Source organism: Dromiciops gliroides, chromosome 6, assembly GCF_019393635.1.
Source record: "Dromiciops gliroides isolate mDroGli1 chromosome 6, mDroGli1.pri, whole genome shotgun sequence".
Classification (NCBI taxonomy): domain Eukaryota; kingdom Metazoa; phylum Chordata; class Mammalia; order Microbiotheria; family Microbiotheriidae; genus Dromiciops; species Dromiciops gliroides.
This window is the reverse complement of record NC_057866.1, coordinates 77,280,884-77,307,734: the sequence shown is the minus strand read 5'-3', so window position 1 is coordinate 77,307,734 and position 26,851 is coordinate 77,280,884. Positions and strand designations below refer to the sequence as shown.

The following is a 26,851-nucleotide window of genomic DNA, read 5'->3' as shown; positions in this document are numbered from 1 at the left end:
CACTGTTTATATACTTCAATTAAATGTCTCAGAGAAAGGAAGGTCATTTCCTCGAGTTATTGGTTGTCCTAAGAGATCTGACAGCAGCGACATTCAGAGAAAGACAGAAAGGTCTTGGCAGGGATAAAAGAGATGACATTTGATACAGTCTCATTGTCAGGAGAATTCTTGCGGAAATCACTTGATTTTTCCCCCTCAGCTTTTTTCACACTTTGTTTGACACTTCGTTACAATCTCATCTCCTTAGTTTTGCCCCATAGTAGCTTTCAGGCAATTATGATAAGCACCCCGGTATCATTTGAATATTTAAAACAGGGGACAATTAAACCATGGGCTGAAACATTAGTCGGAGGCTGGTATAAGGTTACATTCTTCAGAAACAAACACCATCCTCTCTGCACACTTGCATCTAGTCAAGGCCTTCTGTGCAACCGTTTCAGGATGTTGTCATGGTAAACATGTGCTTGAGCATCGAGGGAAAAGGAAGGGGAAAGATACACTTCAAGATGTCCTGTATTGAAAAGCTGACGTTGGACCTCAGGATTTCCCAGCACCAGGGAAATGCTGCTGTCCCTTGCTGCTGCTGCCGCCGCGAGGGACCTCAGGGATGATTTCGTAAAACCACTAGGATGCCTGGATGTTTTAAAAAAACGTGGTTCGGCTTGGCCTCGCTGCTGAGCTTCTCATCCTTCCTGCTGATCATCATTGCCATGGCAGTCCCCAAGTGGCTGAGTGGGAAGATCCTCTGTCAGACTGGAGTCGATCTGGTCAATGCCACAGATCCAGAGCTAGTTAAATTCATTGGAGACATTTACTACGGACTCTTCCGGGGCTGCAAAGTCCGCCAGTGTGGGCTGGGTGGCCGGCATTCCCGATTCACCAGTGAGTATCATGTGCATGCCACAGAAACCGGTTCCTTTTTTAAACTTTTAAACTAGTAAGTTTTATTAAATGTAGCATTCATTGTCTCCTGAGGGAAGAAATGTTTACTGATAGGGCACCCAGTAGGTCAGACTATGTGCTAAACTGTCAGTAAGCCTAGTAAACATTTATTAAGTGCTGACTGCATGCCAGGTACTATGCAAAGTAAGCAATGGGGACGCAAAGAAAAGCAAAAGACGGCTCTGTTCTTCAGGGAGTTCACAACAAGCAAACAACTATGTACAAACAAGATATGTAAAGGATAAGTTGGAAATAATCAAATGAGGAAAAGCACTAGCATTAAGGAGCATCAGGAAATGCTTCTCATAGATGATGGGATTTTAGCTGGGACCTGAAAGAAGCTATGGTAGCCAGGAAAAAGAAATGAGAAGGGAGACTATTCCAGGCAAAGAAACAGCCAATGAAAATTCCCATTGCTCTTCAGGAGAACAAGGGCAGTATAGTGTTATAAACCTTACAGACTGGGTGTGAGTCATTATCATTAATATTATTATTGGTGGGAAGAACGCTGGACTGTGAGTCTAGAAGATCTTGGCACTGAGTAGTTGTGTAGCTTTCAACAAGTTAGTTCACCTGGTTGAGCCTGTTTTCTTCATCTACCTACCTGACAAGGACTATTGTGAAAGAAGTGCTTTGCAAACTGTAATGATACATAAACATGGACTGTGGTTATTTAAGAACAATTTGAGGTGATAGGGAATTTTTTTTAAATGAGATATGGACAAGTTTCTGTGACCACATTTAATGACAACTAGGATAAATCCTATGGTTCTGGGAAGTGGCCTTTGAGGGATATATGTGTATAAGAAGAGGCACATAACATAAACACACACACACACACACACACACTGAGAGACAATCTGGTTTATTGAAAAGAGGGCAGAGGACCTGAGTTTGAACCCTGCCTTTGTTTACTACCTGTGTGAGTAACCTCATATTTATTCCTTGTGTAAATATGAATAAGTCTTTTCTTTGGGCTTCATTTTTCCTCCAGTATGAATTGAAAAGGGGCATCTCGGCTTTAGGGGATACAGGAGTGCTTGGCTTAGAGTCAGGAATACCTACAATCATATCTCACTTTTAACTTGCTAGCAGCATGACCCCTGACAAGTCACTTAATATCTATATGCTATATAATCAATCAATCAACAAGCATGTATTTATCAAGCACCTACTACATTCCAGGTACTTGCTTTGCTAGGTACTGGGGTTGCAAATTTTTAAAAAGTGAGTCTTTACTCTCAAGAAGTTTATATTGTACTGGGGGATGAGGGTACAGGGAAATAATATGTACATATATAAGTTGATATTTCATACATACAGAATAAATACAAAAGGATTTCATTGGATAGACATTACCAGCTGGAAAGATCAAGAAAGGCTTCTCTGAAAGAAGCTAGGCAGGGCAGCTAGGTGGCGCAGTGAATAGAGCACTGGCCCTGGAATCAGGAGGACCTGAGTTCAAATCTGGCCTCAGACACTTGACACTTACTAGCTGTGTGACCCTGGGCAAGTCACTTAAACCTCATTGCCCCACCAAAAAAAAAAAATAAATAAATAAAATTCTTTAAAAAGAAAGAACTTATTCAATGTGTAATGAGACTGATATTTTTAACATAAACAAAATGAATGCAAATGGATGTTCATAGTTTAGTTACTACCATGAAAGTGGAAAAAAAATAAGTAGTATTAGAGTTTCAAATGGAAATTTAAGAAAAAATTTCTTTGGGTTAATAAAAATTAACTCATTGCTTTTAGGGGATCAAGAGCCTACAAATGTGATTGTAACAATTAAGTCTCAGCATTTGGCAAAATAACTTCATAAAGACAAAAATTCAATTGTGAATACTTAACAAGGAATAATATAATTTTTTTTAAATAACGCCTTATTTTAAAAGTCAACATAATCTTTGAATGGAGTCCAAAGCACAAGGGTACAAGTAGAAACAGAACTGGGTTTGAAATTAGAATTTGAGCTCAGGGGACCTGAGTTGAAATCACAGTTCTGCCATCTCTGTGATAATAGGCAAGCATTCAGTTTCCACATCTGGAAAATAGGGATCATTATATTTGCACTGATTACCTCATTTGGTCAAATGAGATAATGAATGTTATCAAAAGGACCTACTATGCACCAGATATAAAACAATCTGTGTCCTCAAAGAGCACACATTCTAATAGGGGAAACAACATGTAAATAAATAATTAGATACATACATGATATATACAGTGCAAATGGAAGGTGCTTCCCAAACCAGGACCTGTTCAGGTACCATGGTGGATAGGGCACCAGAGCTAAAATCAGGAATACCTGAGTTCCAATTTGACACGCATACACACACACACACACCCTTCTCTGACTTTAGCATGAGGTAATATTCAAATAATCAAATGGGTCCAATTTCTCATTGATGAGAATATTCCCTCCAACACTCCAAATTTAGAGCCATCTGTACTCTCTGGGTAACTCTTATCCTTGTCTTCGCCACATGTTGAGGGTATTCCTCACTTTCTATTGAACATAAAATGAAGTTTTAGGCAATAGTTGCGATTTGGGACCAAGAGTGTGGAGTTGGGGTAGGAAGTGATTGTTCCATCAAAAATGTGGGCTTTGCTCCTCCATTTTTCTACTATAAGACTAATATGGCTGTTCTGTTAGTAAAGCTGCCTACCCTCTCCTAGCTTGGAACACTCACCGCAAGCAAGCATACACTATGTATTTGTCCCTGAGGAAGACCACTGAAAAAGAATAATCATCCCTTCCAAAACCAGAAGTACCCCTAATGAAGAATAACAAATAGCCTTGACTGGGATGCTACTAAAGAATTATTTGATTATCTTCTAGTCTGGAGAAACTTCAGAATGAGGCAGATACCCATCTCTTCTAGGTGTTTTAGATACAACTCCATTTGGAAGCTCTGGGCAGTTTCTTTCCTTTGCTGGCTTGCATTTGGGTTGCAGAGTGACAGCCAGCTATGCAGCAGGGTTCACAGACTATCTCAGGCCAAGGGTAGGTCTTCCCCTCTGCTTCTTGGAATTCCTGACTCCCTTCATGGACCAGCTCAAATAACACCTCTTGCAAGAGGTTTTCCCTGACGTCCCTTCCCCAATTCATGGCTGTTCCCTGATCCAAAGCTGGTTTGTATTTAGCTTAGATTTTGTATTTACTTATATGAATAACTGTTGTCTTCCCCTAGTGGAGTATGGCCAAGAAGCATTTCATTTTTGTCTTTATTCTTCCGGTACCTAACACCATGGTGTATAATGAGCACTTAATAAATACTTGTTGATGAATTAATTTTAATTTCAGGACTATTTACTTGTATATCCTAAGATATCTTATTTGAAATAATACAACTAGCAGTAGTCACTGTGGAAGAGGTTTGGCAGAGCATCTGCTCTTTTTTACTCCTTTCTCCCAATATCAACAAACATCAACAATTCAATATATCATTCCAATTTTTTTAGTATATGTGCCGCCGAAGCGAGCACAACAATTCAATATAAAAAGAACAACCTTCCACCCCCACCCCCAAAAAGAAGATTGTATATGAAAGGATCTTATCTAGTTGGGGATAGGGAGGAATTCAAAAATAGCATCAAGGACCAGCTTTTACTGAATAGAGAGGAACTATGGTCTAGCCATAGATTGTCTTGTTTAGCATATCTTATTTTGGGAGGGGATAGAAAGAGGAGGAGGAGGAAGTTCCCATGGGTTTCATTATCATCTCTATGATGATGACTCCAAGATCTGTCAATCCAGCTCCAGTCTTTCCCCTGGACTCTGGTCTTGCATCACCAAGGACTCATTGGTCATCTCTATCTAGATTCTCCGTAGTCATCTCAAATTCAACATATTCAAAACAGAGACACTTATCTCGCCAATTCCATTCTTTCTATAAATTTTCCTACTTCTATGGAGGGAACCACACTATCCTTATAATAACCAGATTGACAAACTCAGAATTGTCCTAGACCCTTCTCTTTCTGTCTCCCCTTCATGGCAAACTTGCCAGATTGCCAACCCTTATCAATTCCACCTCCATTTGTTTCTTAAATTTTCCCCTTCACACATGCAACCTCCCCACCCATTCAGACCCTTATTACCTCTCACCTGGACTATTATCACTTAACTTCTTTCAGTCTCAGTTTTCTCCTCTGTAAAATGGGGATAATAGTGGTCCCTACCTCATAGGGTTATTATGAGAATCAAATTATATTATGAGCAGCACTTTCCATATCTTAAGGCACTATATAAATGCTAGCTATCATTACAATTGCCTCCTAACTGTACTCCAATGCTGAGCCCAGAGGCATTCTTTCCCCTATTTAATCCAGACTCTCCATAGCTGCCCAAGTCAAGTCTGACTTTTTCTGGCTTCGGTAGCTCTGAATTACCTCTAGAATAAAATACAAACATGACATTTGAAGCCCTTCAAAATCTGGCTCCAAATTCCCTTCCCACGTTTATTGCACACTCCTTCTCTTCAAGCCCTCTTTGTTTCAGTCCGTCTGGTCAGATTGTCATTCCCCAAACTTGTGGCTCCATTTCCTTGTCTTCCCCAGCTGCTCCTCACACCTGGGAGGTGCTCCCCATCCTTGCCTCCACCTAATCTCTAGCTTTCTTTCTCTCACTTCCTCTTCTGATCTTCTTAGTTGTTAACTTTGTTAACTCTTCAAGTTATTCTGTATTTCCTTATTGGCTTATTCTTTGTATCTTACCAGAAGAATGAAAGCTTCTTGAGAGCAGGAACTTTGGGGGTGGGGGGGACTAGCCTAGGACAGGGCTTTGCACTTAGTTGGCGCTTAATAAATGTTTGTTGCATTGGATTAGTGGATTGATTCTCTATTTCTTCCAGAACATTTCTGGTGATATGCTGCCCTGTTTCCTCATTTTTAAATGAAAATGCAGAACTAGATTTCTAAAGCCCCTTTCACCTCTAAATTTTATGAAACAGAATAAAATGATACTAGCCAAATTAGTAGAAATCATTAAAGGCCAAGTAGAGCTGTTTGTATTTTAATAAAATAGTCAATCATATGTATAATGGATGTGGTATTTCTTGTCTTCTCAGTGGATGGGGGAGAAGTGGAGGGAGGGAGAGAATTTGGAACCAAAGAGAGAGAGAGAGAGAGAGAGAGAGAGAGAGAGAGAGATATTAGATAGAAAGATAAAATAGTTAATAGGGACTTTAGATCCTTGAGCAGGGGAGGGATATGAATAAAAAATTGTTTGATGAAGATTATCCTAGCAGTTGTGCTTTAGATGGAGAAAATTACAAGCCACATCAGTGGCTGTAAAAGTATATGGATTTTGAAACCAGATATTATGGATTTGAATCATTTAGCTGTTTACATAACCTTGGGTAACTAACTTTCTTAACCTCAGTTTCCTTATCTGTAAAACAAGTGAATTGAACTGGATAATCTCTAAGGTTCCTTCCTGCTTCAAAACCTCTGATTTTATGTTATGGAGGTAGGAGGACCAACCAGACAGTTGAGGCAGGGCCAATAGCTCAGCTGAGAGCCTTGCCCATTAGAGGCAATTTAACAAATGTTTGTTGAATTAAATTTAAGAATGAAGGGTAGCAGTTGAGGGCATGGACGGCAAGAACAAACTCTAAAATATGTTACAAAGAGCGGCAGCTAGGTGGCGCAGTGGATAGAACACCGGCCCTGGAGTCAGGAGTACCTGAGTTCAAAGCCGGCCTCAGATACATAACACTTACTAGCTGTGTGACCCTGGGCAAGTCACTTAACCCCAATTGCCTCACTAAAAAAAATTAAAATTTAAAATTTTTTTTTAATTTAAAAAAAAAAAAGACTAACTGCAGGGGTAGAAACTGGGAAAGAGAGACTAAAGCGAAAGAAGACATTTTCCAGTGTTAAATTTCAGGTGTAATCTGAAATTGTAAGTAAATCTCCACATAAGGGGAGATCTCCTAGAGATAACTGGAAATATAGGGCTCAAAAGAAAACAAGGTCCGCACTTAATATTTACATTTGAGAGTCATCTGCATAGAGATGGTTGGAAACACAAATGGATGGACTCCCTTAAGGAAGGATGTAGAGTAAAGAGAGCAGAGGGTTTAGGAGTGAGCCCTGGAATCCCTTGACATTTAGTCCACAAGGGGAAAATTAGCCGAGAAAGGAAACAAGGAGAGAAGCATGAAAAAGATAACAACAGATTCAAGATTACGTAGTGTCACGGTAGGCAGGAATGGAAAAAAGGAAGGTTAGGTCAACAGTGTCAGATGAAGCTGAGCCTTCTGTAAGTATGAGTACAAAGAAGGGACCACTGGTTTTAACCAAGGAAAGACCAGTGGCAACCTAAGAGAAACTGGTTTCAGTACAATGGCTGTGCCACACATGTATAACATATATCTGATTGCTTATTGCCTCAAGGAGGGGTGAGGGGAGGGAGGGAAGGAGGGATAGAATTTAAAACTCAAAACTTCAAATAAAAATGTTTATTGGGGAAAAAAGTCAGATCAGCTAGGTGATGCAGTGGATAAAGCACTGGCCCTGGATTCAGGAGGACCTGAGTTCAAATCTGGCCTCAGACACTTGACACTTACTAGCTGTGTGACCCTGGACAAGTCACTTAACCCTCATTGCCCTGAAAGGAGAAAAAAAAAAGGCATTCCTCTCTGCTCAGGAGAAAAACAAAAAACAAAAACAATGGCTGTGTTACAAGTATCAAAGTCTGCTATTTAACTGAAGTAGAAGGTAATGATACTAATAATAATTTTGTCCACTTGTGTAATAATCTGTAGAACTTTTAATTTAAAGGAATAATAAATACAATAGTCATTTTTCCCAGGACCCTTTCTACCTGAACCCCATAAAAAAATGAGAGCAAGATAACAGTAACAATAAAAATGAATAACATCTACATAGCACTTTAGGTTCCTGTGGTTTGCTACAAATTCACACTTCTTATAATTGAAGTGGGGATGGATTTAATTGACCAAATTGATGGTGAAGTGTCCCAAAGAATTACAAGACTCAGTGACTCAGTTTCTAGTTTTTATTAAAAAACTGTAATAACCACAGGGAGAACACCAGAAGGTGTCTCAAATAGGGAGATGAAAATGGTTATATTTATAGTGAAAAAAGTAGGTTATTTCCTCATTATCCTAATTTCCTCCTTGTGTGAGGTTCACATCCTATTTTGGAATTTCTGGGGTCCTACCCCTCATGCAAGTCCTCTTCTGAAAAAGAAGGATAGTGTAAAAGGAGAAGTGTGAATCAGCACTCAGGAAAGATCAGTGGGTCAAAAGGTCAAGTCAATTTAGATTGCCACCTTCGATCTTTTTGTTTTTAAGCTGTTTGTGCACAATATTAATACCTAAAGATCAGAGTCTAAAGGTCTGGCCTCCCAATGAACATTAAATCCATATATCAAGAACAGGAAAAGATGCATGTTTTTCTCAGAAAGGCACCTGCTAGCTTTGGCTCTTCCCCAATTTGTTAGAGTATTCATAATAAATGTCATTTGTGCTTTTCAAAGAAACAACCAAAATACCACCCACTCAGAGTACAGGACTTTATTACCCTTTAATGAAATACAACAATGATTGTTTCTTTCTCCCCAGTCTTTCCTCACATGGTGAAACAGCTGAACACTGGCCTTCATGTCATGATTTTAATTTTCCTTTTTGTGGGCATGGCCTTGGCTCTGGTCAGCATGGGTTTTGCAATCCTCAATATGATAAAGGTCCCGTATCGTGCAGTAAATGGTCCTGCGGGGATATGTTTGTGGAATGTACTTGCAGGTAAGGTACACTCCTAAATTGCTTCACATCGAATGTAATTGTCAAACTGTGCTGGAAATACAGTTAAACTTATGGTAGGAAGGCATTAAAATGCTTGGCTATTTCTTCATTTCTCTCAATTTTTTTTCCAAATTCCACTTTCTTTCCCTTCTCCCTTCCTCTTTCTCCTTCCTCTTCCAACCCCCCTTTCCTGAAGGGAAGCAAGAAAAATAAACACCTGTTTCAAAAATATATAGTAAAACAAAACAAATTCCTGCAATGGTTATGAAATATATAAATGTGAATATATGTGTATATGCATATGTGCGCACATATGCATATACATATATATGCATGTATATGTGCACCACCCATCATGCATACACATATATACACATTTTATATGTGCATGTCATATAGAAACGTGTGTGTGCATATATATCTCAAACTACACTTTGAGTCCAGCACTTCTTTATCAGGAGGTTGACCATGGCATTGTGTTCCTAAATCTTTCAAAGTTGTTTATCTTTACAATATTGTGGTTACTGTATAAATAGTTTTACCATTTCTTTAAGGTCAGCTTCTGCTTTTCTCTGGGTTTATCCATTGAAATCTATTTCTCATGGCTGTAAGTTACTCAGGCTATTATAATAATCCCTCTATCTTTGTCTACACCCAAAATATACACATGGTTATTTGGGTACAAGAGCAATTCGAGGCATGAGACAGAGGGGAGGGAGGAAGAGAAGCCAAGAGAAAAGGATGCTGAAAGATCTAGGACCAGTCAGGAGAGAGGAAATGGGGAAAGGAACAGGGAGGTGATGTAGGCTGGAGGAAATATGAGGGAGCCAAGGATGGAGCTTAGTAGCTGAAGATTCAGTAGCGCCATCTAAAGAAGGTGATAAGAGAAAAGCAAGTGTCTTCCCCACTAGAGTATAACCTCCTTGTGAGTAGTGATCCTTTCATTCTTTGTGCTTGTATCCCCAGAGCCATAACTAATTAATTTATTATGGTAAAGGTGCTGACCAATAAAGGTCAAGTCCATTTGGGAATGGAAAAAAAATAATCACTATTGAACTTAAAAATCTTGGGGGCAGGGTGGGTTTCCAGTAGGCAAACAGTATGCCACAAGATTGAGTCTATAGACTATGGCACATCCCTGCCTTCGGCCTTCACTCTGATCCTTTCCAGCACCCCAACCTGAACTTGTAACCATTTTTGACCAACTTAACTTTATACCCCTACTCCAAGGCCTGCCAATCATATCCGTGGTGGAGGGGAGGGGAGAGTCAAAATCAGGTGGGTACCTGAAGCTAGAAATGAAAAGCAGAGTAGGCACTCTGCATGACGGAGTGGAAAGAGAATTAGATTTGACCAGTGCTTTGAGCTCCAAGCTTCTCATCCTCCTCCCCCACCCCCCTCCTTTAAAGCTTATTTTCTTATCTGTAGAATGAGGGGGCGGGGCAGAATTCTAAAGTCTCTTCCAACTCTCCATCCAGTGATAGGATCCCAAGGTCAAAACTCTAGTTCTGAAGTAGCCTGAAGAAGGGAGGTGTATGAGTCTCTCTTCTTTCCTTTCTCTTCCTACTTCTTTGCTGCTCTTATCTCCTCTCCTTACCCTTTATCTATGGAAAAAGCGAACCAAGGCTAAATAAGGAGGTGATAAGCATTGTGCCAACTAAGTAAGTGGAAATGCCGGCTGAAAAGACACACAGTGAAGAAGCAGACTCTCTTTTGAACCCAACCTCTCCTCTCTGAGGCCCACTGAGGTGTTTAGGGATTTATAGTTTTTCTATTCAGTTAAGTTTTGAATACACATGTTCCCATAGCATGGTACAGGAAGAAGAATGCTGAATTTGGAATCAGAGGAAGTGGGTTCAAATCCCGACTCTGACACTTACTCCTTGGGCAAGTCACTTAACTTGAACCTCGGGTTCCCCATCTGTAAAATAAGGTTAGCTATGTATAACCTCTAAGGTCCCTTCCAGTTCTGTCTATGAATCCTATGAACAGGAATATAGAATTAAAAGTTCCCTCTAGTAGCACATAAGGGGAAGGGAAGTTCTATCTCATTTATATTCTTACAAGTCGCTAAATAGAAATCACTCACAAAACACAGCAAAATCCGGCTCTATACTTATTTGTACACTTGTCTCCCCATCAGATCTTAAGTTCCTGGAAATCCAGGACTGTATCTAACTTTATCCTATGATTTATGTTCTGTGGTGGGCAAGCTGTGTCTGATTCAATTCTTCCCACCATTTGTTATTTGTATCTCCTTGTTATTGTATGCCTTGTTCATAAAAGATGCCTGATAGTTATTTAATGAATTGAATCGGATTCCATGATTTTGGAATTTGAGATACATCCGAAGAGACAAGGCTGAAATTCCTATTAATGATGTAATTAAAAATGCAGGGAGGATGATCTAGTGACAAGAACGACCCATTTCCAAATGCTTTACTAGCAACCATTTCAAACAACTAATGAGTTACTTATAAGTGATTCTTATCTGTTTATTAGAGTAGATTCAATACGACTTCTATTTAATAGTGCTTTGCTAGCCTAGTTCAAAACTGCTATAGGCATTTCAAAATAAGATTGCATTTCTTTTTTTTTTTAAACTTCTAATTCAGATTGGGCTCAGTCTTACTTAGCCTGAATCAGAGTGGTTTTGCTGCATGAGTCCCTCATGGATAGAAACTGGATAGTATATAGTAGGGGGTTTTCAGAGGTTTGATTCAGGCTAGAAAAAGTTTGGCACAATCTTAATCAAGACGCTACAACTTAAGTAAGGTACCATGCAGTCTTTAATTGCCATCATGAATTTTGAATCTCCCTTTGGTTCTAGGTGGTGTTGTTGCCTTGGCCATTGGGAGCTTCGTGGCGGCTGTAAAATTCCATGACCTCACAGATAGAATTGCCAATTTTCAGGAAAGGATCTTTCAGTTTGTCGTCGTGGAGGAGCAGTACGAAGAGTCTTTCTGGATCTGTGTGGCAAGTGCTGCAGCTCACGCAGCAAATTTGCTGGTGGTGGCCATAAGTCAGATTCCCCTTCCTGAGATAAAGACCAAAATAGAAGAAGCAACTGTGACAGCAGAGGATATCTTGTATTAATAGCCTCGACTAACTGTACTCTCTTTCTAAAAATAGTTCTGTGAACTGAATTGAGGCATGCTTCTTTTGGGTTCTCATGCTTTTGAATTGAATGAAAACCTTTCTTCATTAATGCTTTGGCCATTAATTGGAAGTGATTTTATAGATTTTATAAAAGTCACTGGAAACTGTAATTATAACCAGGGATTATAAATTATATGCTACACGGACCTCACTGCCTGAAAAAGAAATTAATGTTGGAATAAGAGATGTACAATAATGGCATTTTTTCTAGAGACTTTCATCCTAGGAAATTTATGGATGTAGGAAACTCAAAATATCCTCAGACTCTGATTTATGTTGTATTCTTTAAAGGAAAACAGAAAAGAACATGGTGGTGGATATGCTAGATTTCCATTGGTTAACAAATGTCTACTGAATTAAATAAGATTCATTCTTGTTGTATGAATAGGCTTGTAAATTGAATTACTCACCATAGGAATTCTGAAGAGAGCTGTTTGCAAAGTGAAGCATCCTCTCAGGATCTGCTGGGTAGGCACAGATGTTAGCAGGAAAGTTTTCCTAAATTGTGAACACCTGTGATAATAAACCCAGGTGTGTAGAATCATTTTCCACTTTTATCTTCATGCCAAGTAAAGTATAACACTGCCCTCCCCTCAGCCACAAACAAGCACATTTTTAAAAAGATGGAATTTAAGTCTAGCCCTGTATTCAACAAGGTAGGAAACACCCAGGAAGAAATTCACTGCCCAGGATGCAGGTCAGCAACTCATCTTGGACTTATGCCAAAGTCTTAGCATTCTGAGGGCACTAAGTAATTCAGTCATTTGCCCAGGGTTATTGGAGGAGGCAAAAAGGAGTTAACAGATAAACTGAGGCTTGAGTCCTTATTAATAATACCTTATAGGGTTAACAGAGAAACAAGGTTTGTGTTCTTACAGTAACCAAGAGGATTTGTCCCTATCAACCCTTACGATCAACAGAGACAGTAACCAGGGACCATTAACCATGAATAGCCATTAATATTCCTGGATGACAGGACACCTAGAAACCAGATCTTAAGTAAGGAGAGAGATATCATAAACACAGAGGCCCTCTGGGTCTGACAAGTTTAAGCATGTCTTTAGGAACATGTGCAGAAAGGACCAAATATGTCCTTAGGTTCACCTTATGGTGTGTAAACCCCAAAACACACCTCCAAGGAAAAAGGTACCTGCCTTGGGATTGTCTTAGGACCCCAGAAATCCAAATTAGGATAAGCCCTCCCATGAACCTCCCACAAGGAGGAGACTAAGATAATGAGTAGATAACCCACTTTTTCTCACTATAAATATAACTATTCTTCTTCCCCCTATTTCAGATACCTATGTCCTGCGTGTTCTCCCTGTGGTCATCAGTCTTTCAATAAAACTTGGGAAACTGAGTCACTGAGCCTTGTCATTCTTTGGGATGCCTCATAATCAATTTGATCAATTAAAACCTCCCCCACACACATCAGGGTCACACAACTTGTAAGTGTCCAAGAGAAGACTTGAACCCAGGTTTTCTTTACCCCCAAGCGTTCCTGTCTTTCTACAATACTACTCTACCCCTGGAAGCTCCATCTGCCTTGAAAAAATGACAGTTTGGGCTTAACGCTATACCTCAATATAGCTGCACAGGATTTCTTCTGCTCTAATGAGTTGGGCTGAATATCAGAGGAAAGAACCCTGGATTCAAGTCAGGAGTCCTGAGTTCAAAATCTGATTCTGCCACTAATTGTCTGTGTGACCACTCAAATAATGTCTCTGAGTCTCAGTTTCTTTATGTGTAAAATGGGATAAGAATATGCTGTCTACCTCCTAGGTTTGTTGTGATGGTCAAATGAAATAGTGTAAATGAAGGAGCTTTGTGACTTTAAGGACGATTCAAACCAAGCTGTTGCTATTTTTCACCTCCCCACAGATGTCCCTCAGCATAACTTCAGTGCTCAGTAGATGGATATATTTAAGTGAACCTGTCTCCATGGCTCAGAGATAACACTGATTAAATCATATGTTATATTTGTCCAGCTCTTGTGGCTTCAAAATGAGGTGGGATGGATTTAATTGATCAAATTGATCATGAGGCATCCCAAAGAATTACAAAATTCAGTGACTCAGTTTCCCATGTTTTATTATCAGACTGTGATGACCACAGGGAAACACCAAGGAGAAAAGTGTTTCAGTTTGGGAGATGGAAAATGGTCATATTTATAGTGAAAAAAGTAGGTTATCTCCTCATTATCTTAATCTCCTCCTTAAGGAGGTACGTAAAGGTCTTATCCTATTTTGGACTTCTTGGGGTCCTAAGATGTCCTCCAAGGCCAGTGCCTTTCTCCCTAGGGGTGTGTTTGGGGGGTTTACACATTTATAAGGTAAACCTAAGGACACATTTGATCTTTTCTGCTCATGTTCATAAAGACATGCTTAAACTTGTCAGACCCCAAGGGTCTCTCTGTTTATGGTATCTCTTTACTTTAAGATCTGCTTTCTAGGTGTCCTGTCATCTAGCAATATTAATGGCTATTAATGGCTAATGGTCCCTGGTTACCTTCCCTAAGCTTCTGTTGATATTGTTGGTTGATAGGGACAATAACCCTCTTGGCTACAGTTGATAAAAACTCAAACCTTAGTTTCTCTGTTTAACCCTTTTATTGATCAAATCTTAGGTTATCTGTTAACCCCTTTTAGCTATAGTTGATAGGTTATCTGCTAATCATTTTAGCCTCCTCCATCAATATTATCTATTTTAGGCTGTCTGCTAACATAAGGAACATTACCATGGGTCATTCAAAACAATAACAAATTCTCAGAACACTTCCATTTTTGTCGGTTTGTTTTTTGGTGAGGCAATTGGGGTTAAATGACTTGCCCAGGGTCTCACAGCTAGTAAGTGTTAAGTGTCTGAGGTCAAATTTGAACACAGGTCCTCCTGAATCCAGGGCAGGTGCTCTATCCACTGCGCCACCTAGCTGCCCCTACTTCCATTTTTTTAACAGCAGATTTGCCTTTTCAACCCTGCTTTGCTTAGGCCAATGTAAAAACTAATTTGCACTCCCAATGTACAGAACATCCTCACATACATTTGGCATGTCAGTGCTTACAAAGACCTACTCTTCATAACATCCTTGTGAGAGAGTCTGTACTACAAGTATTATTATACCCATTTTGCAGATGAGGATACTAAAGCTCAGGGTGGTGAAATGACTTATCTATGGCACTTATCTAAGTCGTTTATCTAGTGACTTTACTACCTAGATATTGTTTGTGTCTGGGGAGCTGGGGGGATTGTGGGGGAGTGGTTAGAGTTAGTGCACTAGAAGTTGAAACCCAACTTGGTTCCTTATTACCTGTGTGACATTGGGCAAGTCATTTGCTCATCTGTAAAATGTGGGAGTTGTTTTACATGATCTCTAAGGTTCCTTGCAGTTCTAAATTTTTTTTTAAGTTTTAAAAAAACATCCCTAATATTGGGGAAAAGATATTCCAATATGGTCTCCAGATATTCAGCGATGGCTCACATCTTAAGATAGAGCCACATGTAAGCAGAATAGGTGAGGAAAACTCAGGTCCACCTTGTTTCCAGAAACCTAGAATATTTTTGCTGTCATATGAATAAATCTTTGGTGATAAAATGATATGTAGAAATGGACAAATTAATGTCTTTAATATTTCATTATCTTCTTATGAAAGAATTTACATAAGAAGAAAACACTAATCATATTCCTATTTTCTGATTAATTCGTGGTCATGATAATGTTAATATTTATTTTGAGGTTATTGATATTCATATAAATTGCTATTGCCAACACTAACTGCACTGAATTGTACCAAAGTTAATGAGATTTAGCATATTAATTTAAAATATATAATATTAGTGAAACTCATTCTTTATCTAGATTTATGTTAGTGAAAATAAGAAATTATTTTAGTTCATGGAAATGTGGATAATAAAAGGAAGGTTAATTACTAAGATGTTTTTATTGGTAGCAATTAGCTCGCTTAACATCAAGCCAGAAAATTTAGGATTTTTAAAAAATACACATTTCCTACATTCACAGAAAAATGAGAATTTGTGAAAATGGGGTTCCCAAATTCTTTGTAACTTTTTAAAACAGTAAATGAAAATATGAGAGTGTTAAGAAATTAAAATTGTTTATTTGTTTGAGGGATGGAATCTAAACCTGTGATTTCATTGATATGGGGTACTGGACTCCTAGTGTGGAAATCCCCTTCACTAATATAAAGGACCTGTAATTTACAGCTATTGATTAAAAATGTAAAAAAATACATAAATAAAACTTCCCACAAAAAAATCCTACATGTGTAATTCTGTTTGAGTTGATGTCCTCAAAGAAAATGAGGGTGAGAACCTTAAAAATGAATAAAGACAGGGGCAGCTAGGTGACGCAGTGGATAGAGCACTGGCCCTGGAGTCAGGAATACCTGAGTTCAAATCCGGCCTCAGACACTTAACACTTACTAGCTGTGTGACCCTGGGCAAGTCACTTAACCCCAATTGCCTCGTCAAAAAGAATAAAAACTGTGTAGTGTAACAGTAGACTTTTAAAAAAGCAACAGCACCCACACCTTGTTAAAGATATTTCCAACATTTCAAACAGACTATTTTATGTTTTATTATTAAACAAAATACACCCAAATTCCAAATGGATTAGTGATGCAAAAGTCCATTTCTATGAACTTCAATATTTCCCTGATGATCCTCTATGACTATGAATCCTAGAGTTTAATGCAATTTACTCCAATGTACATTTATTAAGTACCTACTATATGCAAAGCTCTAAGCTAGGCTTCTGCAAGAAGGTGGAGCTTTAGCTGAGAAGGAAGTCAGCAGGCAGAAAAACAAATTATTGTGTGTGTGTGTATATATATATATATATATATATATATATATATATAATGGAGTAGGATTGTGCTGTAAAAATAACAAAATGAACAGTTTCAGAGAAATCTCAGAAGATTTGTATAAACTGATGTAGAGTGAAGTGAACAAAATAAGGGGAATAATTTATGCAATAACGAGCACTATAAGGAAAAACAATTTTGAAAGACTTAGGAACTCTAATCAATGCATAATGCATAATAATAATAATGAAGCATGCTAGCTACCTACCCACCTATTGACAGACAGGTGATAGACCTAAAATATGGAATAAGACATATTTTGGGACACAGCCAGTATAAGGATTTGTTCTGCTTTATTATGCATATCTGTTACAAGGGCTTCCCCCCTCCCCCCACCTTTGGAGGGAAGGGTTGAGAAGAAAGTAGGAAACAGAATTAGTATAGAAGAGAGAGAGAGAGAGAGAGAGAGAAAGAGAAACTATGCATCATTTTTTTTTTGCACAGAAGAAAACAGAACAGAGACCAAAAAGAGCCACAGACAAGTAGGAGTTTCAAAAATTACATGTTGAATTTACTATATATTTAAAAGATAAGTAAGAGGTACAAAAAGAGAACTCTAATTACATGATAAATTCTCTTCTCTTGCTTACTATGTATATGGAAATGTCCATTTTATTTGGTTTCCGTTCAGATCAGAAATACTTTCTCTTCTTACAAGCCCAGAATCTCCAAACCTATGGCATCATCTAGAATTCCACCATAGGGGAAAAAATCTCAGGGTGGTTAGAGATGAGTATCCCACCCCTCTAGTGAGCCACACTTTCCTTAGAGACTTATAAAGTAACTCTAGACTGAAAGGGTTATTCTGATATAGAAGCCCCACACTCACCCAAGAAGAGAAGGAAGTTGGGGGTAGTTAGAGAGTCAACTCCCCTCCCCAGACAGGGGAAGTTCATAGAACTCAAATTATCAACAAAGGAAAAACTTGGAAGTGCCTGGTTTGCTCCTTGACATCGAGGCTCCTAGGCTGAATCCAGGGACTTGACCACTGCATGATGTTGGACTTGAGCCACTCTAAAAATCCCCAATACTGTACTTGCCTAGAGATATCTGCTGACTGTGTCCACAAGGTATTCCTTAGCTACCAGGTCCTGCATAGCTACCATTATGTTCCCTAGTCCACCGGCACTGTTGATGCAACAAAGTGGTACGACTCTTTTAGAATGAAGCCAATATGCCCTGGGGCTAATCAACACATTATCAGCTCTCTTGTTAATAAGGCCAATAGATCCACCTGGCTGGTGTACAAATGGGTCATTCAGGTTGATGTCACTTCCCAACTACCCCTTCCCAAACGCAAGTACCTAGCCCTCAGGTGGCACAGCAGATAGAGTGCTGGGCTTGAAGTCAGGAAGACTCATCTTCCTGCTGTTTGACCCTGGGCGAATCACTTGACCCGTTTCCCTCAGTTTCCTCATCTGTCAAATGAGCTGGAGAAGGAAATGGCCAATCACTCTACCATTTTTGCCAAGAAAACCCCAAAGGAGGTCACAAAAAGTCAGATATGACTTAAAAAACAATGGAACAACAATAACCCTCACTACTAGCAAATTACAACTGAATTTTGTTGAACACTTCCCTACCCATAGGTATAGGCAGTGTATTTCAAACATAGTGATAATCTTCCACCCACGTTTCCATTCTTCTTCCTAACCTTTGCCATCCTCCCTTCTAATGAATAGTCCAGGTCATGCAAAGTTAGAAAGAGGGAACCAGAAGGGGCAATTCTAGCAGCTGCTACTACCTGTTGCTGTAGGTAAGGTCCCTGTCCCCATTATGTTTAGACCCTAATTTAAAAATTCTCAGTTCACACCCAACAAATCCCTAATCTGTGCATACTGTTTGACCCAGGGATATCACTACAAGACATAGGTACAAAGGATCACAGATTTACAACAGGAGGAGACAAAGATCCCCTCAAAGAGAGAAAAAAAAGCAACAGAAAAGAACCTATATACAAAAATATTTGTAGCACCATTTTGTGTTATAAAAACAAACTGGAGGGGCAGCTAGATGGCGCAGTGGATAGAGCACCGGCCCTGGATTCAGGAGTACCTGAGTTCAAATCCGGCCTCAGACACTTAACACTTACTAGCTGTGTGACTCAGGGCAAGTCACTTAACCCCAATTGCCCCTCAAAAAACAAACAAACAAACAAACAAACAAACTGGAAATGAAGAGTTGTTGTTTTCAATCTTGTCCAACTCTTTGTAATCCCTTTTGGGGTTTTCTTGGCAAAGATTCTGGAGAGATCTGCCATTGCCTTCTCCAGCTCATTTTACAGATGAGGAAAGTGAGGCACACCAGGTAAAGTGACTTATCCAGGGTCACCCAGCCATTAAGATGAATCTTCCTAAATTCAGTATCCACTGTACCACCTATCTGCCCTGAAAAGTAAAAGGGTGCCCATTGAATGGAAAATGGTTGAACATATTATAATATATGAAAGTAATGTATTATTGCGCCATAAGAAGTAAGGAAAGGGACAGAAAGCTTGTAAGTACTTATGATCTGGGAAGACTTGTAAGAACTGATGCAAAGTAAGTACAACCAGGAAAACAATTTATACAGCAGCATCGTAACAAAAAGTGGTGAAAGACTTAAGAACTCTGATCCATGCCTTGACCAACCATGATGGCAAAGAACTGAGGAGGAAGAAGGCTTCCCATCTCCTGACAGAAGGGGATATTCTCAAGGCACAAAATAAGGTACACCTTTTCTGAAACAAAGTATGAATTTGTCTTGCTTGATTATGCTTATTTGTTCAAAGAAAAGGGAAAGGGGGCAGCTCAGTGGTGCAGTGGATAAAGCACTGGCCCTGGATTCAGGAGGACCTGAGTGAAAATCTGATTTCAGACACTTGACACTTGCTAGCTGTGTGACCCTGGGCAAGTCACTTAACCCTCACTGCCCCCCCAAAAAACAAAAAAGGGGAAAATTGGAAAAGAGAGAGTGCTTTTTAAAGCTCAAACCAATGAGAAGCAGCTGTGTACCCAAGGCTATAGGATCATTCAGCTGCTTTTGATTTTTCTGGTTTGGGGTTTTTTTTTAAGGTATGAGAAAGCAGTCAAAGAAGTAGTGTGGATTCTTTTGGTATTAAGGAAGAGAGAAGAAAGACATCCCTGATCAAATTGGGGAGTTTTTCTCATAGAGCATAAAGGTTTCATTAACAGAATGAGAATGAGTTTTCTAACAACCTGATTGCCTAAGATGACATTGACCATTAGATGAAGGCAACTGATGGGACCCAGGGAACTTCTAGTGGTTGGCTGACTGAGGATCGACTATGATCCTGGTGGTTTTTATAAGTCAAGCTTCTCTCACTCTGAAATAGTTCTTAGGCCTTGCCTTTCACCTTCCCCCTTGTGTCTCCCCAGAGAGGGAGGACAAAGGGGAGGAGAAAGGGATTTCTCTCTCTTCTCCTACCTCTTCAGCCATGGTGTTTTGTAGCATAAACACATGATCCTAGAAGACATACACTTACCTACAACCTGAGAGGGCAATTCAAGGACAACTTCTGTGCAGAGAAGAGGGGAAGGAATTCTGAACTCCCTAAACAGCATGATTCCCAGAATCCAGGCTTCTGGTAGAAAAGGGAGATTTCCAGGGCAGCCCCAGCTTTTAGAGTTACCTCATAGGTAATTCCAAGGTAAAGAGTTTCTGAATTAGAGAATTCAAGGCATTGGGTATTGGATCTTCTAAAGAGAGAGAAGATTATTTCCTGTTGCATTCTGCTCAGTGGAGAAGGAAGACGACAGCTCATGTGTTTCCTGAGCAGCATCCTATTTGACAGGCAAAGCCACTGAGGACTTTCAACTGAGCTAGGAAGTAAAGATGGTGTAGACTATAGCCAATCAATGAAGATATAGACAGATGATAGATAGATAGATGGATAGATGATAGATGATACATAGATAATGATAGCTAGATAGACAGCTAGATAATGATAGATAGGTGATATAGATTAGATAGATAGATAGATAGATATATAGATAGATAGATAGATAGATAGATAGATAGATAGATAGATAGATAGATAGATAGATAGATAGATAGATATAGATAGACAATAGATAGATGCAGATATAGATCTATGTAGATATAGATAGACAAACTCTGTGTATATGTGCATGCATGTGTATATATGTATGCCCTACCCAGTAGAGCAGCATCTGGAAGAAACTGCAAAACCGGGGTTAGTAAAGGAACCATTTGAAGACCTCAGTGACCATGCAGTATTAGAGGGATGAGCTGTCCATCCCTGTGTGTACACTGGTCACATGTTCCTTCTGTGTGTACTTCTCTGCTTGCAGCCTCTACATATGTCTACCCTCCTTTTGGGTGATGACTATACATGTGACATGGTGTGCTTTAAGATGCTTTATCGATCCTCTTCCTGCTATGCCATTTCAGTGACATGCTTTGCTTTGAGCTAATGATATCTTCTGGCTGGCTAAGGAAAGCAACACTGTGGGGGGACTCATGAGAACTCATGTCTTCAGGAATATAGGGAGGATGGCATTGTAAAAAAGATAAATAATAGAGTACTTAGGGCTATTGAGCTAAAGAACTGGCAGATCGTCTCCCCATGAGGCTACAGAATAAGCAAAGCCCAAAAGTGGATGGCAGAAAGCTTGACACAAGAACCTTAGCTCAGTGGAGAAAATAGCTTGGTCTTGTCAAAGGGATAGGTTGCCCTGAACACACATGGACCCTGGACACATGGTACCTTCTTAGAGCTAATAAGGACCTTAGGACATGAACATAGTAAGTAGGGGCAGCTAAGGGCGCAATGGATGGAGTACCAGCCCTGGAATCAGGAGGACCTGAGCCCAAATCCAGCCTCAGACACTTAACACTTACTAGCTGTGTGACCCTGGGCAAGTCACTTAACCCCAATTGCCTCACCAAAAAAAAAAAATTGTAAAACATATTAAGTAGGTCAGTGCTAAAAGGGCGTGAAGAATGAAATGTGGGGAAGGGGGCAGCTAGTTGGCACAGTGGATAAAGCACTGGTCCTGGATTCAGGAGGACCTGACTTCAAATCCAGCCCCAGACACTTGACACTTACTAGCTGTGTGACCTTGGGCAAGTCACTTAACCTTCATTGCCCCACGCCAAAAAAAAAAAAAAGAAAGAAAGAAAAAAAAAGAAAAAGAAAGAAAGAAATATGGGATATCAGAGTTAGAAGAAATCTTTGAGATAATTTCATCCAATCTGGGGTCCATGAATTCAATGAAGTAGATACATTTCAGGGGGTCCATGAACTTGAATGTCTTTATTCTTACTCCCTCTTGATTAAAATTTAGCATTTAAAATCTAGCATTTCTCTCCATTATGATTTTCAAAGCATTCTTCCAAGAAGAGGTTCTTGAGGTTTGTCAAACTTTCAAAGGGGTCAGTGGCGCAAAAAAAGGTTAAGACCCCCTGATTTAGTCCAATGCCCTCACTTTACAGATGAGGAAATGGAACTTTTGGTCAGGTTCATATACCCAACACAAGAAGAAATAAAAAAGAAGGAAACAGTTGTCAGCTATAGGACCTCTTGGAAATCCAGATTGATTAATGATCATTAGACACTTACTAAAATCATAGAATATCAGAGCCAGAAGACACCTCAAGACAAAGAACATCGAATGTTTGAGTAAACAAGAACCTTAGAGATCATTTAATTCAACTCCTCATTTTACGGATAAGAAAACTGACATTTGATCGGATTCTTACAGAATTAGAATTCTTACAGATCAGACCTCATTTTTTTATTGCTTTCAGTTTGTAATTTAGTTCTCTCATATGCATTCTTAGAAGCAAAGATTGTCTTTGATGTGACATTAACCTCTCACAGAATACTGACGGATCACACAAATCTAGAACAAGTCCTGCCGCTCAACAAGGCATTTCCCGGACTAAGATTTCTGATGGCCCAGCTAGTTCCTGCAGACACCCATTCACATCACTAGAAGTGAGCCTAACAAACTATGCCTTAAAAAACAATTACCTTGTAACTAAATTCTTCTCTTGGTACAGCTGAATGAACACACTATCATCTGTAACCTATGAAGTCTTCACGTTGGCTAACAGACGCCTGGGGGATGAAACTCTTCTTTGGGCTCATCATTAGAACTGCCTGGATTCATTATTCTTCTCCACCTTTGTCCCTCACAAAGAAATACTGTGACAAAATGTCAGGCTAACAAGCTTTACTGCAACAAGGACAGTAAGCAACAATAGGCATTTAATTCTAGGGTTAGCACTGCTTTCACATTGTCTTTTGTTGGAAGTGAATGATGGCTTCTGGGAACCGGTCTACTTGCTCATTCAGTAATCTAGAATTCTTTGAATATTCCTACCTGTTCTTCACTATATAAAGCCAATCCTGGTCCATTCTGGCCTTCCAGTCCGCTGCAGGAGACTTACAGCTTTCTCACAAATTAGAACATTACAAAAGCCTGCTCAGAAAAGACAAATTGTGCCTCTGACCAAAGAGTTTCCATAGATTATGGGGAGAGAGGCACAACCTTGTCAACATAAGGGGGACTTGAGAATATCAGCAACACATTTAAAGGGACTGGAAGTTATTCAACAATAATTCAATTTAATGGGGCAGCTAGGTGGTGAAGTGGATAAAGCACCGGCCCTGGATTGAGTAGGACCTCAGTTCAAATCTGGCCTCAGACACTTGACACTTACTAGCTATGTGACCCTGGGCAAGTCACTTAACCCCCATTGCCCCGCCAAAACAAAAACAAAAATTCAATTTAAATAGCACCAGTTAAGTGCTGGCGGTATGCAAGGTACTGGACTACAAAAACAAAAATTAAAATGTGTCTGTCCTTGGAAGCTTATGCTTTTTTATTTGTTATATTGGAACAGGTACAGGGTATTAATATCTACATGAGATAAGTAAATACACGATAATTTGAGGTAGTGCCTCAAATACTTTACAAATTGCTAAAGAAAGGTGATAAATAACTTTCACCTTAAACTATTAATAAGGCATAAGAAAATAATGGTATGTTTTGATGGGGTTAAGGCACTGATTATGGATTTGGGAGAACTTGGGTGGGAATCCTAGGAAACTTAGTATTTTTATGACCTTGAACAAATCACTGCACTTTTCTAGGCCTCCGTCTCCTCAGTTATAAATTAGGGTAGTTGAACTAAATCATCTCCAAGTTCCTTGTTCAGTTCCAAAATCCTATGGTCCTACATGAAGTAATGACAAAATGACAACTTTAGATATGATTTCATTAACTGGTAATGACAATGACCCATGTATAATTCTATATTAATATGAGAAAATCATAGGTTACAATAATTGTACAAAATAGTTATATCTTACAAAAGAACATTATACAATGCAAATCTAGTATTAAGGAATAGCTTTTTAAAAAATGAACCACTGCAAGGCTACATTTCACCACTAGAGGGAAGCAATTCACAGACAATAAACATTCATTAATAGAAAGCCGAGTGTGTAAAATAGCAATTTAGAATTTTAATCTAGTGAAGTATTCTCTTTCCCTAGCAACTGCAGTCCTTGTTTAATGGACATCACATCTCAAATTGTCGGCGTGAAATGCTTGGCGACAGAAATTGATTTAACTCTTTATAGTACAGAATTGTATTCTGGAGAGTGACGAGAGCTTTGTAAGCTTTGTAAATTGGGCACTTTGGTTAGGAACTTTGAAATTTCGAAATTTTAAAAAATACAAAGAAAATATAGGTATGAACCTCATGTCAAAGACTCCCAAAAGGAAGTTAGTTCAAGAAGAGGCTCTTGACTAAAAATGAAAGTTGACCATTTCATTTTCATTATATTGTCATATAATTTCAAATAATTCTGATGAAAAAGGAAACAGGGAACATTTAATAAAGAAGTCAAAATGGCTGCCCAGGGAATCCTCCAGGGACTCAGATCTCAGGAAGGATATGTAGACTGAGTACAAACAATGGAAAGACAAATGGTTAAGAGTGGCATTATCCTGAAAAAAAAAACACCTAAAATGAATGAGCTATAGCTTGTAAAAAAAAAAAAAAAGCTAAGATACAATGATCCAAGACAATCCCAAAGGACTAATAATGAAGCATACTGTCTACCTCCAAAGCATATTGATTTAACACAGACTGAAGCATACTACTTTTCACTTTCTTTCATTTTTTTCTTTTATTCAAGTTTTCTAATACAAAATTATTAGTATGGTAATGTTTTACATCACTACAAATGTATAACCTATATCTGATTGCTTACTGACTCTAGGAAGGGGGATGGGAAGGAGGGAAGGAGGTAGAATTCAGAACTCAAAACTTTAAATAAAAAGGTTTATTATTTTTAACATGCTAAGGACAATAAAAAGGGCCCTTCAAGTTATTATTAGAGAAGGAAGAATGACAAGAAAGGAATACATCCCCTGCTTGAAACAATTCTTTTACTCAGAGGAAAGAGAATTACTGATATCCTATTTAGGGCCATAATTTTTGTGAAGAGGAATAATCTTCAAACTGAAAAGGAGTGAACAAAAATGATTGAGGAAATTAAACCCCATGGCATATGAGAAGAGCACAGAGCCCCTCTAAATGAGCTAAATCTCTTAACTTGGATAATCTACATCCTATGGTACTGGGCGGGGGGAAACTTGCACATGAGAGGAGAAATTCAACATCATTAATTCCTTCTGACTCTAAAATCCAATGATTTTGATTAATTTTTTAAAAATTCTTGCTGAGATACCATTTATTCCCTACTGTGTGTTATCAGTTTTGAAAGAATTAGAGTACTGAAGGAACTGATTTCATTGACATGGAGAACTCTTGGCTTGTGAATTCCCTGCAGGGAAGTGCAGTCACCACCCTAGTTGTTACCTGGAGCATTCAGTGATTAAATAACTTGCTCTGGGTGACACAGCTAGAAGAATCAGAGGCATGATTTTGACTTAAGTCCTCCTGACTCCAGTATCAGCATTCTATTCACTTTGACTAGGCTAAAAGAACCATACCATGCTGTACTTCAGTATAATCACAAAATCTTATAGTGTTCTATCACTAAAGCCCAAAGTTGTACATCCAAATTATATATATATATATATATATATATATATATATATATATATATATATATATATATATATATATATATATATAAAACATATATACACATACACATATATATTTGTGTATCTGTATTTATATTGTGATGAAATCATGGGATTTAGCAGATACTCAAAGACCCACCTGGAGATTAATCTACACTGATTGAACCAAGTGAGAGTGATTGACTGCTGATTAAGCCTGCTTCAAGTTAATTGGATTGTAATCACACCTGGCTATCCCTTAAGAGGGTATTGTTCTCAGAAGCTAGACTGTGAACTCAACTTGAGAACACCTTCAAAACCAATGGATTTGGATGACACCAACCAATCAGCTTGAAGCAGTGTGTAAGGACTGCCTCTGTTCCAGACCTATAAAAAACTTCCACAATCAGCTTGCTAGAGAGTTCCTGATTAAATCAGGCTCCTGGAGGAGGACTTGAGGAAGAACCCAACCAGGCTGGAACTCTATGGCCTTTTCTTAACTTTCTGAACTCCATGTGAATACCTGTATGCTTTAATAAATGTTTAATGCCCAAAGACTGGTGCTGAAACTCCTAATTTAAGGTGACCACAATTTAGATTTTAAACATCACAATGTATAACCCTTAAAATCTGCTTTTTAAAAAAAAACTTTGATACAGAAAGCCCTTGAAGCTATTAGGATACCTTATAAACAACAATTATCATTATATTATAGATATACAAGGTATACAAGATTCAACTGACATGTTTCTGATCTGTTTAACATACCCAGAATGCTCTTATTTTGAATCTAGCCAGTTTCAACTTGCTTGTATCTTCTCAAGTGCTTCCTTAAAAATTGATACCATTATATAATTTCTCATTAACGACAAGGGTGTTTTTCTGCAAAAGGAATGGCTAAATCAAAAGCTAAAAGCCTTATCCAAGGTTTCATCATTGTCTATTATCTTTACAGAAATTTTTTTTAATTGTAGTACTTCATCAATAATAGTAGTCATCCCTTCAACTTCTATAAGTC

At 38.7% G+C, this 26,851-nt stretch overlaps 1 protein-coding gene across 1 annotated transcript; it reads left to right on the top strand.

Annotated features, from left to right (window-relative positions):
- The first annotated feature begins 629 nt into the window (after positions 1 to 629).
- Positions 630 to 11,816, top strand: CLRN2 (clarin 2). The gene is made up of 3 exons (XM_043972423.1): positions 630 to 882; positions 8,541 to 8,720; positions 11,551 to 11,816. Exons 1-3 carry the CDS (start codon positions 630 to 632, stop codon positions 11,814 to 11,816), a joined length of 699 nt encoding a protein of 232 aa, XP_043828358.1.
- The last annotated feature ends 15,035 nt before the right edge of the window (positions 11,817 to 26,851 follow it).

What these genes read in the sequence shown, in the direction of transcription:
- CLRN2 (XM_043972423.1), top strand. Translation starts at nt 630, where the DNA reads ATGCCTGGATGTTTTAAAAAAACGTGGTTCGGCTTGGCCTCGCTGCTG. An exon ending in CCGGCATTCCCGATTCACCA is followed by an intron (nt 883 to 8,540) that starts GTGAGTATCATG and finishes CTTTCTCCCCAG; the next exon opens with TCTTTCCTCACATGGTGAAA. An exon ending in TTTGTGGAATGTACTTGCAG is followed by an intron (nt 8,721 to 11,550) that starts GTAAGGTACACT and finishes CTTTGGTTCTAG; the next exon opens with GTGGTGTTGTTGCCTTGGCC.